Below are 16,951 nucleotides of genomic sequence, written 5' to 3'. Positions count from 1 at the left end.
AGAGGCAAGATAAAGGATTTACTCAACTGATAGATACATGCTTCTGGAATAGCAAGGTTTTTCAGTTGCTGTATAGCACTGTCTGCACAGCTAAAAGTGGTGCCACTACTGGAGGCAAAAAGTAGACTTTCTGAATTACTTTATTAGTGCAAACCAGCTACAAACTGTAATTAAAAATAATACTTTAGTACCCCCCCAAAAAACCCCTATTTTTGCTGGTAGTTCCACATCCAGGGATCACAAGCAAGTGCAGTTCCATCAAATAACCATGATGTCTGAATGCAGCTTTTTGTGTACATTGAGTTCTTCCAATCTTTTTTAAAGCAGTACATTTTCAGACTGCATCAGTCTGTGTAAATCTTTTGAATTTTCAGAGATGTTTGTTTTATTGGAACATGGATCTATTTCTGAGAATGAAATCTGATGCAAGTTTGTAAAACCATTAGCCAAACAGCTTTTGTTTTACATATGTATTTTTAATTTTCCAAGCAGGTTTATGAGCAGAACCTTATACTGTGATTTCAGCTTAATTTCCTTGTCTATTACAGATTGATGCAAACATATTTGAGCCTCAGGGTATCAGTGATCTTGAAGTAGAAGGAACATTCATCAATAATGATTTGTTACCAGTGTTAAAGAAGTCTTTCTCAGGAAAAAGGGTATGTCTTATAATTATCTGTTTGCCTGATCTAAGCACTTGTATTTGAAGGCAGTTGAAACTAACAGGTTTTACATTTGCTTAAAATATAAAACTCTGTGCCCCCATTACCTTCCCTTTTTCCTCGTACTACTTTTTTTAAAAAAAGTTCCTTATTATTTTAAGATTGCATCCCCTGACCGATGGTTTTTGCTGCTGTAATTTTTGTATCACATTATATTACAATATAATCATATAATATCAAGAACAATTATTTTACATGTATTAATGCATTATTCTGCTTTGTAAGAGAATAAATCTTTCTAAGAGAATAAATCCTAATGCAACAAATTTGGTATCTTCAAAAATCAATAAATTAAAGAAGTCCTGAAGAACTGCCACAAAAGATCTGGGTTTACTTACAAGGAGAGCTTGTAAGATAACCCATGAAAGTTATCAAAGCAGATGCAGGGGCTGAACTTCAATGAGCTGGCCTTGAGACGCACATACACACACAGCAGAACATAGCCAGCCCTCAAGACCAAGAGTATAAGTATAACTAGGTATCTTTTATTCTAAATCCTGGAGAGAGTCAGAAAGTGATTAATCAAACACTTGGATGACCCAGGCCATCCTGCACCTGGCTTCCAGTGGGGGGAAGAACCAACCCAAGCCTTGAAGATAAGGCTCTGCTAACAAGTATGAAAGTGAGAATGTTCCCCTGAGCGCAGCTCATTCTGTCCTCTACCAAAAGACTAAGGGCAGCTGGCAAAGATGGAGTCACCCAGGGCAATACATCATGCCCTTCAGTTTTCAAGACCTGAGCAAGGCTGTAAATGATAGAACGTCATTAGGTCATTATTAATTCATATGTCACCATAAGTTAGAAGCAACTTGATGGCACATAATATACATACAAAAGTTCTAGTATAATGAGAAAAGGATAAAATGTTCTCTATTCACTTTTCGTGCCCAATGTATAATTTTATAGACCTCTATATTAGTTGTATTATTTCTAAACCAAAACAAAACAAAACCCTCACCCAGATCCTTTCCCTGTTTGTCATAAGAATGCCGCCCTTAATCATTGAGATTGCCCTCTCTCTTTTTTTAGATTCAGCAACCAGAACTGTACACAATAGCTAGAGAACAGTCCTGTAGTATTGGTCATTTTGTTTTAAATCTCCTTTCAAATCTCCAGCATAGAGTTTTACAACTACCACGAAGTTCAGATTCCATCAGCACTTATTTAAAGTTAGGATTTTTTTTTTGTTCTGAGGCACATCACCTATACTGAACTTCATTTGCCTTTCAAATATAGATTTTGCTTGTATTTTCATGGCTGCCAAGGCAAACAACAAGACTTTGTAAGAAATGAGCAAGTCAGTATCTGAGGAAGGGTTTAAGCCCTTCAGGGACACTGCAAGAAATTTGGTTCTGGGCTCTGTGAAAAGAGGGCAGGACAGAATATAATGGGCTAAATTCCTCAGAACTGCAGCTGCACATACACAAAAGTGGGAAGTAAATGTGGGGGGTTTTTTGAATAGAGACCAAGCTGTTGGAGTGGTCTGGATTCTGGAACTGAATAGATGTAAAGGCTATTCTGAGGGTATGAAGGGTAATTTTAAACAAGAAGGAGGTTCTGACATGGTCTTTTTAGTCCATTTAAACCAGAGTGAACATTTGGACCTGGAGTTTGATGGTCTATCTGTAACTACATCATACATGAACACCCAGTCCTGAATATTAGCACCAGTCATAAGGACATCTTGGTTATTATCTGATATGGAGTAACAGTGGAGAATAATTTTGTAGCAAGCTACCCAAGTAGTATCTTCGACATCATCATGAGACAATGTCTCGAAGGTAGACTGATAGTGTCATTCCTTTGGTTTCTCCACAATCTAAGCATTATAACTTCTGCACTGGCCCTGATTGAAGACAAACCCAAGGTTTGCCCACATCAGAGCTGCTGGGGGTGGGGTGGGGGGCTCAGGGCAGGGCTGAAATTCTCTTTAAAAAGAAATTTTGGATGAATTCCAATTTTGTAACCAGGGCCACAGCCAGACACACTATTTAACATGTCAGCGAGGCGCTCCTGTTTTTGTTCATCCTTATTTGAAATGCAGTTGCCCAGTCAGACATCCTGATGGTAATCCACCTCGCTGCATGCCTGTCCCATTATTGACCAATCAGACCATTCCCAGATGTTGCTGTCTGGATATGTATTTTAAATACGACAGTCATCCATGGCTGTGTTGGATATAAACAGAGCTGGATCTAGGGGGAGCAGAGGGGGACACCACATTGGGTATGGAGTCCATTCTATTCTATGGGCCCATAAGATAGAATTGGCCCACAAGGGCCCACAATTTTGCCCCCTCTCAAAAAACATGTAGATCCAGTCCTGGATATAAATGACTGTTGCCCAGGTGATATTCCAGTCCCAAACTTCCACTCTGTACAGAATTTGTGAACAGCCTTGCCCTCGTCTACTTTTAGAGCTGGTCTAACCCTTCCTTGTTGCTGTAGTATTTCAGAATAGCATCTATGAGTCTTAAAACTGTAGATTTTATGACCACCAAATGAGGTGTCCAAGTAATCACTAAAGATTAAGATATTTAAAGATGCTACGATACTCTATTGGGGTGCAATCAATAGTCCACTTAAATTTGTGAGGTCTTTTTCTAAAGACCATCAGTTTGAACTCCTCAAATAATTGGTTTAATATTTGGAACTTTCCAGCCAGCATGAAGGCCAGTGTTAACAAGAAGTTACTTATTCTGGCTAGAAGATTAACAGTTTCACATTTGAATGTTTTAAGAACCCTAACATAAATTCCATCCAGATCCAAAGACTTGCTTATTTTCATTTTCCCCATAGCACTGCAACTTTGTGTCTTGTCACCTTAGTTGGACTAATTTCTTCAGATAACCTTCCTAAAAACAGTGGCTCCAGCATGACATGCAGTTTCCACACTGAAAACAGACACATAAGAATATATTGTTTCTTTGGTCTTTTCCTGTCTTCCTAAATTACTCCTTTTGCTCCCTGTCATGCAACAGCCCAATCTCCCCCTTACCTGGTTTCCTGCTTTTGATGCATAATATTCAGTTTGGGAACATAGCCCATATTATAATAAAATTTCTATCCAGGAACCAATGTATTTAAATGTGTGTGTGGGGGGGGGGGGGAAATCACTGGATTTTAGTATAAAATCTTCTGAATCGTCAACATGGTGTATTTATTTAAGGTGATCAATTCTTATTCTTTAAGGGCCATGTTTCATTCAGTCCCACCATTGATCAACAACGAATCTGTGATAATTGTACAACCTCTCTGCTGCTAGGAGATTTTGTCATTAAATATGATGTGAACAGAGATTCTCCAAATAATTTACAGGTAAGTCCAATTATTTGCAAACACTAATAGATATACTGATGGATTTACATAATAGTAATGGTATTTGTACCACCTCTTCAAATAAAAGACTATGCACCAGCTGAGTTCCTAGAAGGAGCTGTTCTTTTTTGTTGCAGGCAGGTTTAATTCTTCAAGACAGCATCTGCTTTTTTTGTGGTAGTACTATCTCTTTTGATTAACTTTTCAGAGGTTCATCCTTCTCCCACATATTCCAGTAGTATGTAGACTGTTCTTTTTCAGAGGCCTTAGCAAATAATGGTTAATTGTGGAGGTTTGAAAATAATTACAATGTTAAATTACAAATTACTTTTTGCTAATGTTGACTGTGATTATTATTATGATCTTAAGATATTTTAATGCTGTAAGCTGCTTACAATGTTGTGCTATGGTGGCATATCAGTGATTCCATTAATAAACAAAACATTATATCTGTTTTTCAGATTGTCAATGGGTACTTTGTACACTTTTTTGCACCAAAAAATCTTACACGTTTGCCTAAGAATGTTGTGTTGGTAATAGACCATAGTGGTTCCATGTATGGAGAGAAAATTGTGCAGGTAACTGAACACTATAAAACCAGCTCTAGTGACTTTTTAAGAAAGTTAATGTGCTTCTTGAGTTGGCTAGAGGGACATCTGAACTACGGTATTTGTAGTATGTAAGAATACATTCAGAAAGATCACATGGGAAAATCCTTCTGGGAATGTAACAATTCAGAAGCAGCTGGGGATGGACCATGTGAATTCTCTATTATAGCAAATATTCCATGTGGATGGAATGCTACCATACTAATGAGAAGGGCTGCATCTTCTAACTAAGCTATATATCAGAACCCCCGCACATTGAAGAAGAAGAAGAAGATATTGGATGTATATCCTGCCCTATACTCTGAATCTCAGAGTCTCAGAGCAGTCACAATCTCCTTTACCCCCCCCCCCCCCACAACAGACACCCTGTGAGGTAGGTGGGGCTGAGAGAGCTCTTACTGCAGCTGCCCTTTCAAGAACAACTCCTACAAGAGCTATGGCTGACCCAAGGCCATTCCAGCAGCTGTAAATGAAACATCTGTATTCTAACATTCTACAATGCCAGGGAGATCATCATCAGGAATTATGAACATACATGCAACTTCCTTATACTGAATCAGAGTATTGAGCCATCAAGGTCAGTTGTAAAAGTGCATGTGGTGGCAGGGGGACAAAATTGTCTGGTCCTGCTGCAGCATGGCCCTTGAGGAATTTTTAAAGGGCCATATTCTTCTAAATGATGATGGCAGAGACAGGTCAGATCTGTGGCTGTCGTAATGGCTAGTTAGGCCCTGAGTGAAACTGAACACAATTTGAAAGTGAAACAATACAGGAGAGACTGGTTTTAGCTTCAAAATGTCAGCCAGGGTGTAAAGAGATATAGGCTGCTCCTACCCAGGGGCAGAACAATTACAACATCGTATAGAAACTTTTAAAAATCCCATTTGATGGATGAGATGGGGAAAAACCTCCATTTAGAAACAGATTAGGTTAAAAAGTGTTGTTTGACTTTCTGATGGTTAGTGAAAAGGTTAGTGCCAAATACTAAAAGTATGGAGAAATTCATGTACAAAATGAGAGAAAGGAGTATATGACCCCACAGATCCCATAGTCTGTTCATGGTTTAGGAAATCTGGTAACATTACTCATGTTTCTTCTGAAGTTCTAAGGTATTTTTTCCATTGTCAAGAATATTCTTTAGCACAAAATGGCTTTGGCGCGTGGTAAAATGAACCAAAGTGCTATTACATAATATTAAAACTTGGTTCTTTATATTTCCCCTCCTCTCAATGTATCCAGATTTCATAAATTTTAATCAGTTTCCTTTATTTTAGACAAGGCAGGCACTAACAAAAATAGTTGAAGATTTAAAGGAAGAGGATTACTTTAATTTGATACCTTTTGCAAGCAGAGTTTCTACATGGAAAGATACTTTAGTTAGAGCTACTCCTGAGAATGTGAATGAAGCAAAGCAATTTATTCAGACAATTACTGCGAGTGGATGTAAGTACTATGAAAAAATTATCAAAATGTAATCAGCTGAAACATGAATTTATCCCTTCTCATTTTTAATATTACATAAGGAACCATTGTTTCTGTATTGCAGCAACAAATCTTCTTGGCGGTTTATTGATTGGAGCTGAGGTGCTAAATATAGCTCACCAAAATGGCACTGTGCCTGAAAGAAGTGCTTCCTTAATTATCATGTTAACAGATGGTCAACCTGATCATCGTAAGTGTTTGAACAGGGGAATGACCTTAACATTGTGTTAAGATTGTTGTACTGTGGGAAATACTTTATAATACTCCACTCCAAAATGCTACAATTTGCCTACAATCACACACACTAAATAATGCCCTTTCAATGCACTTCCCAATTGGATTTTACTGTGTGAACTGGCAAAATCCAGTTGGAAAGTACATCAGAAGTGGGTTGAAAGTGCATTATCTACTGTGTGTGATTGCAACCTTTGTTAGATAAAAAAGAACACCTTACTGTGGTGCCATAGGGTATTTCTAGATGTTGATTTCTCTGAGAGCTAGAGCACCACATCAAGAACCAAAAAGAGGAAGTATCTTATGGAAGTGTGCCTTAGCATCCTAAATCAGAGTGCTGATTGCTCACCAATTCCACATGGCATGGCAGGGGAGGTCACTGTGTCAATTGCTACAGATTCATCCCATTGTAAAATTCAGATTCATCCCATTGTAAAATATAAATTAACATAAAACGGTGTTTCTGTCAGCTGTATCTCCACTGCAGGATGGCCACAGGCTGTCAACTACTAGTATCTATGCTCTGCTGGCATTCTGTCTTAGGATGGGGCTCTCTATGTTTCTTCTCCCTTCTGTTCTTGAATTCATGTAATTCAGTTATTTTGTTCTGGTGAGCTGTAGTTAGGTTGATCAATATTTTAATAGACTGTTATCCTTCCCAGAAGCTACAGGAGAGAAGATAGACTTTCTCCTTTAAATAAATAAATACCTTCTCTTGCTTCTGTATAGGGGCGATAACAGAGAGCTAGTCACCCAGCGGTAGCTGGTACAGGTAGCTGGCTCCAGGTTGACTCAGCCTTCTGTCCTTCTGAAGTACCCAGCTTGCTGGGGGGAAAGTGTAGATGACTGGGGAAGGCAATGACAAACCACCCCGTAAAAAGTCTGCCATAAAAACATGGTGAAAGCAACGTCACCCCAGAGTCGAAAATGACTGGTGCTTGCACAAGGGACTACCCTTACCTTTAGTCACCATTGTAGTCTGGAAAAGTCTTCTGAAAAAACTCTTTTTGGTTTCTTTTTAAATGCTTTGTTTATGGTGTTGTTTTGAAAATATATATTTTTTTAAACTGCAAAATTAATTATTTGGGCACTTCCTCCTCCTCTATTACTTGTAAAGTGAAGAGACTAATTATTATTGTGTATTTCATTGCAGCTACTGACATAATTTATCGTGACGTTCAAAATAAAATTCAAGGAAAATATCCCTTATACAATCTTGGGATTGGCTATGATCTTGACTATGCATTTATAGACAAGCTGGCAAAAGAAAACAGTGGATTGGCTCGTCGCATCTATGCAGACTCTGATACAGCCTTACAGTTACAGGTAGAATCAAGGCTTTTTTTGAGCAGGAATGTACAGGAACACAATTCCAAATGGCTTGGCATCAGGGAGTGTGGCCTAATATGCAAATGAGTTCCTGCTGGGCTTTTTCTACAAAAAAAGCCCCGGGTAGAATCATAATCATGTAAAAAGTATTATTTACTCTGTTTCTGATGAACTATTTCTTTTTTCCCCACTGCAGCCTCTTGACCCCCCATAACTATTAGTTTGGTGGCTGTTTTGCAAATCGACACTGTACAAAGATTGCAAAGGATAAGAACATTCTGGGCTGAAAAAAATTCTGTTCTCACTGGAGTTGAGAGGAGGAGGAAAATAGCTGGTTTCTATACCTCACTTTTCTCTACCTTGAGGAGACCACTGTCCTGTATAACTGTTTCAGAGACAATGATGACTAGGATAAACAAGAACCTACAAAGCCACCCCAAGGATTTCAGTGCCTGAGGCACAGAAGCCAAAAGGCAGTCCTTCCCACTAATTTAACTTGAGGCACAACAGTTACTTTTAAGCATTCCCCGCTTTTTGCAGTTGTGTAGGAGAATTTCCTTATGCCTGTGATATCTGCATGGCAATATGTGAGATGGACAAAAAATAAACTCTGTCCTGGAATAAAACAATCTAAAGAGGTTTCTGCTTCTACAGAGGACAGAAATTTGGAAGATAAGTGGGAGTTTATTTTTCCACTCTGCAGGCAAAACAGCACTCCTCATCAGGATGCAAAAAATGTAATACATACCATGGTAGTAGATGCAAGAAGAATTTTTCATCACCAAGATTTAGGACTGCAACAGAAAATGATCCCTTAAATCACACATTCATTAATCTAATAATTTTTCCCCTAGGGTTTTTATGATGAAGTGGCCAATCCCTTGCTTACCGAAGTGACATTAGAGTACTCTGAAAATGCCATTTCTGACTTGACTCAAAATAGTTTTAAACACTTTTATGATGGCTCAGAAATTGTTGTAGCTGGACGAATCACAGACAATGATCTGAACGTTATTACTACAGAGGTGAAAGCTCATGGTGTAAGTATTTTTGTGATCTAAGAATCTGAAGAGTGGCTTGCAGTATAAAAAGAAATCCTACACAAACAAATATTGAAGTTGAATTCAAGAAATATAGCTCTTGAATTAAAGTGAGATATAAGTTTAGCTGAGAATTCAGTTGGATCACAGAATATGTCCTTGACCCTTTCAAAGGTCATTGTGACCTATCTGATATTTTTGACAATTCAGAAGATGCAGACATAGCATAGGTAGGTTTGTTCCTGAAACCCCTATTCAAGTAGACTCCTTCATTCTTATAATGAAAGCAAAAGGACAGATACTTTAACATTTACGTTCATTATATAGATCATATTCCTAAATATACCCATAGCCTCTTTCATGCTTCGGGTTAACCATATTCTAAGACTGAATACTCTATTGAAACTAAAAAACAAATAAAACCCTGTGAGATATATAATCTAAATTTCTTTTTAAAGTGTCTAACAACAAAGTGACTGAGAGGGTCTAGCCATGCTGATGTATGTTTCCATATCTTCACAGCTGGATTTCTGTAATGTTCCCTGTGTTGGGCTGTTGGACAACCCAGAAACTGCAGCTAGTTAAGAATGTGGCAGCCAGGCTAATCACTATTTTGGCCATCTTAAAACAGTTATATTGGCTCCCGGTTTGTTCCACGTCAAATTTAGGGTGCTGATTATGACTTTTAAAGCCCTTTATGGCCTAGGACCAACATAGCTAAAGAACTGACTATTCCTATGTCCCTTCTGGCCAACTATAGTAATAGGATCACAGAGTTGGAAGGGAGCTCCGGGGTCATCTAGTCCACCCTCCTATACAATGCAGGAAATTCTCAAATACTTCCCCCCCGCACACACCCCAGTGACACCTGCTTCACACCCTGGCTGCCACTTACTGCCCCCTTAAGCTAACTTGCCTGGCTTCATCAGAACCTTTGCTTTTTCCACTGCAGCTCCCACTTTGTGGAACAGGTTTCTTGAGAAAGTGGGAAGTGTGGGTGCATTCTTTAGACCCTTGGGCTTGATTGGCTTTTAAAACAGCGGACATCTTTTTTTTTTTGAGGGGGTGTTATCTGAGGTTTTATTTTGCAGACTTTAAATTGTAATGTTATAACTGAAGATTGTAAGATACCTTGAGCCATGATGGGAAGTGGGATATAAACTTTTGAATAAATAAATAATAAATGCCACACTGCAAAATGGAGACAGGTAGATAGCTTCAATCAAAGGTTTTACAAGGTCTCTTTGAAGGTTTTTTAAGATGATGTAGTAAAAAATGGATTGCAATTCACACATACCCTCATATGTTTGTATAAACAGTTCTCTTGTTGAGTTTATTTCATAGAGCTAAATAGGTTTTGTACAACAGTACGGAATCGAGGGTCTTGCAATGGTATAGAATTTCTCCTATGTATGGGAAGAGATCCCATGTGCAGAATTATCGAATGCACACTGAGATTCTATTCATCTTAGGCAACTTGGTTCTATAAAGTGATCTCTGTATTATTGAAATAGTGCAGAGCTATTAAAATAGACCTGGCACTGAAACATTTGCACATGTCTTATGTTCTAATATGGTTGCCAAGTGTTTTGTTTACAGATAAATTCTTTTCTTCCTAACAGGCATTTTACGATCTGACTTTCTCTGAGCAAGCAGATATAGAAGAAACGGCTAAAGCCCTCGAAGATCAGGAATATATTTTTGGGGAGTATATTGAGAGACTCTGGGCTTATCTCACTATTCAGCAGCTTCTGGACAAACGGTAACTGAGGGCCTTCCAGAAGTACAATAGTAAACAGTTTATTGACATTCATTTGTCACTTGAAATCCAGAACTATAGAAGTTCTACATAGTACATCTTTTGTAACAAACAGCTGTTCTCTGCTTGAACCATAGTATATTATTGCTAGTAAAATGCAGTACCTGCCATCCATCAGCTTAGCACCCTTATTGTTCATGTGTTTCCGATACAGAATACAGTTAGTTGCCCAGGTTCCAGAAGGAGGATAGGAGGAGGATGCCTATTACTACCTGATGTCTAGCAGTATCACTCTGCAGCTTCATGGTGCACCTCACAAGCATGCAAAACCATTTTTAAAAAGTGTTTGTTGCTTCTCCTTTACAGCTCAATGCTAGGCTGCTCATGTATGATGAATGGCTGTTACCTGGCAACCGTCATTCCTTCCTGAGAGTATACAGTCCCATAAACTTTTTAAAAAAGAGTTTCATGAACAGTGAAAGCATCACAGTTTGATCCCTTGTGTCCCATTGGGATCCCTGGTATTAAGTTCTAGTTCAAAGTCTAATCCTGTTTCAGTGTCTGGGCCACTGGCTAGAACAGCACCCTGTGGCAAATAATTTTATTTGGTATTATTCTTTCATCTAGTGACACAGCAACAGGATATGAAAAGTCAAATCTTACTGCTGAAGCCCTGGAAATGTCTCTGAAATATAAATTTGTGACTCCTTTGACATCCATGATAGTCACAAAGCCAGAAGACAATGCAGATAAAGAGGCAATTGCTGACAAGCCTTTAGAAGGTACATATTTTAGTCTTGCTTTGTACAGAATTGATCCCATGTGATTTACCTTTAATTGATGAATCAAGGTAATATTGAAACATAGTAGCGATGTGTGGATTTCATAGCTATTGTTTTCATTTACAATTATTTAGTTATTTATTTATTCGCAAACCACTTAGCCCTTCTGTCTGCCCTCATCAGGGCCACCGAGACAGCCAACTGATTAAAAATAATAATAAAAATGCCTCAAAACTATTAAAACCAATCACATCATTAAAACCAAGCTAAAGTAGACATACAAAACATAAAAATAACAAATCAAAACATAGGGCTGGAAAGAGGGTTCACGGGAAGCCCCGTCGGGGTGGGGGAGTCTTCACCCACTTCACCCACAGACAGCAACAGAAAGGAACAGGTGACTGTCTCAGTGGAGAGAATTCCAAAGATTTGGTGCCACGCCTGTCTAATCTCAGAAGACAGGGGCACCTGAAGCAGAGCCTCAGAAGATGAACATAGCAATCAGGTAGGTTTGTAAGGCAGTAAGAGGTCTCTCAGGGATGCTGTTCCCAAGCTATATAGGGCCTTAAAGGTCAATACCAACACCTTGAGGTACCTGGAAACAAACCAGGAGCCAGTATAGGGGAACTGAGACTGGAGTGATATGGTCCGTATGACACACCCACTCATTGTGCTTTATATGAAATTTCAAGTTAACAACATACACCAGTTTGAAGACATACTCTTCCTTCCCAGTTTTCTAGTATTCTGGCCACTGGCCCTGCAAAGTAACAAGAAGTTTCAACAAGAGAAATCTTATTATAAATAGCTTATCACAGGACTTAACATCAGTATGATTTGGAAAGTCCATGTTCGTATCTTATTTAAGTAGTGAAAACAAGGACAAGGAATCTACAGCAGCTGTCTGAAAATGATGTTTGATGGTTTGATTACAGGAAACATCAATCAACATTTATTTTATTTTATTTTTTCAACATTTTATTTATATCCCGCCCTCCCCGCCGAAGCAGGCTCAGGGCAGCTAACAACATCAAATACAATAGATTATACAATAAGTATTTTAAATCAGTATCTAGCGTTAAAACAGTCTAATTTAAAATTTAAAATTAACATTCTGGTGCTATTTCCAATAAGCATGATGGCGAAAATCACTTAGGCGAGTCCCTCTGTCATTTAATCAGTAAAGGCCATCCCAAAAAGGATGGTCTTGCAGGCCCTGCGGAACTGTTCAAGGTTCCGCAGGGCCTGCACTTCTTCCGGGAGCTGGTTCCATAGGTGTGGAGCTACGATAGAGAAGGCCCGCATACGAGTACTCTGTAGTTTTGCCTCCTTCGGCAGTTTTGCCTCCTCCGGGGATGGTCAGTTGGTTCTTCCCTGCTGACCTCAGTGCTCTCTGGGGTTCATATGGGGAAAGACGGTCCCTCAGGTAGGCAGGTCCTCGGCCATCTAGGGCTTTAAAGGTAATAACCAGCACTTTGTAACGAATCCGGTATGTAACTGGCAACCAGTGCAGTCCGCGCAGCCCTGGCTGTATGTGCTCCCACTTCGGGAGCCCCAGTAGCAGCCTAGCTGCTGCGTTCTGCACCAACTGCAGCCTCCGGGTTCGGCACAGAGGCAGCCCCATGTAGAGGGCATTACAGTAATCCAATCTCGAGGTGACCGTTGCATGAATCACTGTTGCTAGGTCCCAACGCTCTAGGAAGGGGGCCAACTGCCTTGCCCGCTTTAGATGAAAGAAAGCCGACTTGGCAGTGGCTGCTATCTGGGCCTCCATTGATAGTGAAGGCTCCAGTAGAACTCCCAAGCTCCTGACCCGGTGCGCCGCTTTCAGCGGCACCCCGTCAAAAACTGGGAGAGGTATTTCCCTCCCCAGAGCGCCCCGACCCACGCAAAGGACCTCTGTCTTCGTCGGATTCAGCTTCAACCCACTCAGCCTTAGCCAAGTTGCCACGGCCTGCAATGACAGGTCCATATTCCTTGGGACACAGCCAGGCCAGCCGTCCATTAGCAGATAGAGCTGGGTGTCATCTGCATATTGATGACACCCAAGCCCATACCTCCGGGCAATCTGGGCAAGGGGGCGCATATAGATATTAAATAGCATCAGAGAGAGAACTGCTCCCTGCGGCACTCCACAATCTAGTGTGCGCCTCTGGGGCAACTCACCCCCGATTGCCACCCTTTGTCCCCATCCCTCGAGGAAGGAGGAAAGCCATTGTAGGGCCGACCCCCTAACCCCTACGTCGGCGTGATGCTTATATGGCATTTCCCCTGTTCAGAATGACTATAATTGGTTTTAACTAGCCATTTAGTGTTAAATTGTCACACTTAAGTGTTTATGGATAATCCAAATGATATAATCATCCCATTACATACCAATATTTTTGTTGTTGTTCCTTATATTTTTTTCAGTCCTCATTTGTGGCAATTTTAAACTAGTATTGCAGTTCCAGGCTGCCTGACGTGGACATTCAAAGCCCTATTGTTACCTCCCAGGGCTGCCCCTTTAAAATGTCCTCTTTTCCCTTCCATCTAAATGAACTCCTTCCTTAGTAGGAATTACAGCATTCATGCAGCAGGTGTAAATTAGCACCAGTGAGAAGCCTAAAGCCTGTTTAACACTTTTAACTCAGCCAAAGCAGGTTATTAGTTGTTTTAAAAATGATCATAATGTCATAATTTATATTTATTTATTATTGGGATTTATATCCTGCCCATCCCACCAAGGCAGGCAGACCCTTTGGGGTCATAACTAATAAAATCAGCATAGTTATGATCAGCAACTTTAGCTTGTTACGAAGTAACAGGGGTTTTTTTGTAGAAAAAGCCCAGCATATTAGTAGACACCCCCTGATGCCAAGCCAGCTGGAACTGAGTTCCTGTGTGTTCCTGCTCAAAAAAGCCCTGCAAAGTGACAAGAAGTTTCAACAAGAGCCAATAATTTTTAATATATGAGCCCTAAAGGACAGAGCTAGCCAAGTAGGAATGTTTTTCTTTTTTGCCATCAAGTTGCAGCTAACTTGTGGCAACCCTGTGGGATTTTCAAGGCAAGAGATATTCAGAAATGGTTTACCATTGCCTGCCTCTGTGTTACAACCCTGGTATTTCTTGGCGGTTTCCCATCCAAATGCTGCCCCTGGCCAACTCTGCTTAGCTTCTGAGGTTTGACGAGATCAGGCTAGCCTGGGCCATTCAGGTCAGAGCAAGTATAGTAACTAAATAATAACATTGAAAACAAAGGGATAAAAGGAGAAATGAAGGGAGAAGGAGAAGCTTTGGTGAAAGGAATTGACTTCTGAGTAAATGTAGTAGGATTTTATCTGTGGGGTTGTATTTGCTGTGTGCAGTCCTTGTTTTAGCTTTTCTTTCAGCTTTGTGTAAAAAGTAGATCTTTTATCTGCACAAAATGATCACAGTGAGGAAAACTTTCAATATATGTTTATAGCAGAACTTATCTGTTCTAGATGAATAACTATTTAAGATGGAGAGAGCATTGTATGAACATTCTGGCCCTTTCTGCTTTTGTGTTTACCACAGCTCTTACCTCCCACCTCCGTCACTTCAAAAACTTGCTTCTATATTCACTTGCGCACTCACCTCATTCTCCTATCAGATTTTTTAATTTCTTTCTCATCCTTTTCCAAGCATTCTGCTAGTTTCCAAGAGTAGTTTTTCAGAGGCGTATTTCCCTCTCCTCCTTTTAGTTTGCTTCCAAGTCTTTAAAAGCACACACGTTTCTTTGGACTTTTCCTCCCCCCTTCACTTTGCTGGCTAGCTGGTCTGTCCTTATTGGTCAGCTTTACATTATGCATATCTTTTGAAATAGGAGATTAGGAAAGTAGTTGCCTTTGTCTGATTTGTTTGCAGGAACAGCCAGTGAGTTGGTTAAGATAGGGTGCAGTCACACACACCTTTAGTTCCGACTTTCCCCACGGTTCCCATTTGGATTTTATGAGCACATCCAGACAACCACATCTGTTCCTCGAACGCAACTCGTCAGCATCCCAACTTGCCCCGGGTTTGATGTCAGTGTTATTTGACCCCGGAGAAAGTCCAGCCCTTTCCCCCAGTAGCAGAACATATTTGAGTTATTCCTGTTTGGACAGCTCATATGGGATACTGCCCCTTGGGATGTTTGGCACCTGCCATCCGCTACTCCCACCTTTTTTTAAAAAAAGCCCCAGCAGACATGCACATCAGGAATCATCAGAATCTGAGGTGAGGCTTCTGCTTCTCCGATCAACACAGGATCCGCGGGAGTGTTATCCCAGTATTCAGAAGAACAGGAGAAAATTTTTTTTTCAATGCGGAAGATTTCCAGATATCATTGTCACTGCCCATTTCCAGGAAAATAGTCCCTGGCAGTCCCCTAGTTTGAATCGGCAACGTTAATTCCCGGAATTCCCGCCCCCAAGCAGTGTTTGATTCCTTACCTCCCAATGGTTGGGTGCCTACTCAATGAAAACCCCATGGCAGGAATCACCATATGATTGCTCAGCAACTGAAGGAGAGTGAGATGACTTTGGATCTGCTTGATCGGTTGTGCGCATGCTCCAAGAAGAGCGTGTGATAGCATTCAATACATCTGTTTGTTCAACAACAGGATGATATCGGGACGAGTCACATTCTTGGAGGCTTGTCTGATCAATATTCAGCAGTTCAAATTTGAGCGCTGCACACACTCTTTTAATGTGACGTGTGACTGCACCCATACAGTGCTATTAACAGAAAGGTTGTTGCTTGATTCCCCTCTTGGGCAATTTTGGATTTTTTTTTGGGGGGGGGGGGGAGGTTTCCTTTTAAATTAACTCTGACCACAAACATTTCAAACATGAGGATAATGCTGTGGAACCTGCTGTGGCAGCAGCAGCCTGGTCTTTTTTTAATTAAAAAAGTCTGGTCCATCTCAACATCTGTCCTCCCCTTTTGTCATTTCATTTCTAAATAACAATGGGGGGAAACTCAGGCTGCAAAGCATTGACATCTCCACCTCCCCCCCCCCCCATGAACTGCCTCCTCTCTGGCCAAGTGGTTGTAACCTCCTCTCACTAAACTTTTAAAGTAGTGCCTGCCAGTGAATTTTTTTCTTCAGCCATCCTGGATTATCATTAAATTCCTTGACTACTAGTAAAGGTGGAGGGAGAACTCTAGTGGTGGCCACACAGTATACTCAGCTAGAAGAATCTCCTATTTCAAAAGGCACACTAACCAATCAGGAGAAACCAACCCCACAACATTGCCTGGGTTTTCTCATTGGTATGCAGAATATTTACACCATAGTTCTCAATATAAATTGGAGAGAGAGAAAAAGATGCCGAATGCAGGCACAGCATTCAAAGTAAACCCCAACCGACTCCAGTGAAAATCAGAAGTAAGCTACAGTATGTATACAGAAAGGCCTCTATCTGCCTCACAGTGAAGATCATTTTGAATGACATCATTGATTTGTTTGATCTAGTTCAGTTAGGATAAAGACTTCAGTCCTAGAGCTTCTATCTGAAATCTTACGCTTATGCAATAATTTATTGTTGAGTATGTTCTACTGTCAAAGTACAATAGATGTTTCTGAAAAAATTTATTTCTTTTTTTCCTTCTTATTTTATTACCCATTGCTGGAAATAGCTGAAGGTAAGTTTTATTTTAATTCTACCTTTTTCCTACTATTAAGATGGGGGCAC

The 16,951-nt window shown here is 40.2% G+C and overlaps 1 protein-coding gene across 1 annotated transcript in view; it reads left to right on the top strand.

The window, feature by feature from the left end:
* Positions 1 to 16,951, top strand: part of LOC132572030 (inter-alpha-trypsin inhibitor heavy chain H3-like) — a 50,190-nt gene that overhangs the window by 15,070 nt on the left and 18,169 nt on the right. The window contains exons 6-14 of the mRNA XM_060238817.1: positions 549 to 659; positions 3,914 to 4,039; positions 4,501 to 4,617; positions 5,922 to 6,090; positions 6,194 to 6,319; positions 7,517 to 7,689; positions 8,547 to 8,732; positions 10,355 to 10,494; positions 11,119 to 11,313. Of these exons, the coding sequence (XP_060094800.1) occupies positions 549 to 659; positions 3,914 to 4,039; positions 4,501 to 4,617; positions 5,922 to 6,090; positions 6,194 to 6,319; positions 7,517 to 7,689; positions 8,547 to 8,732; positions 10,355 to 10,494; positions 11,119 to 11,313 (1,343 nt within the window). The remainder of the gene's footprint in view (positions 1 to 548; positions 660 to 3,913; positions 4,040 to 4,500; positions 4,618 to 5,921; positions 6,091 to 6,193; positions 6,320 to 7,516; positions 7,690 to 8,546; positions 8,733 to 10,354; positions 10,495 to 11,118; positions 11,314 to 16,951) is intronic.

The sequence above is a fragment of the Heteronotia binoei genome, chromosome 5 (genome assembly GCF_032191835.1).
Source record: "Heteronotia binoei isolate CCM8104 ecotype False Entrance Well chromosome 5, APGP_CSIRO_Hbin_v1, whole genome shotgun sequence".
NCBI classification, from domain to species: Eukaryota; Metazoa; Chordata; class Lepidosauria; order Squamata; family Gekkonidae; genus Heteronotia; species Heteronotia binoei.
The sequence above is the reverse complement of the archived record's forward strand: the minus strand, read 5'-3'. Positions and strand labels throughout refer to the sequence as shown.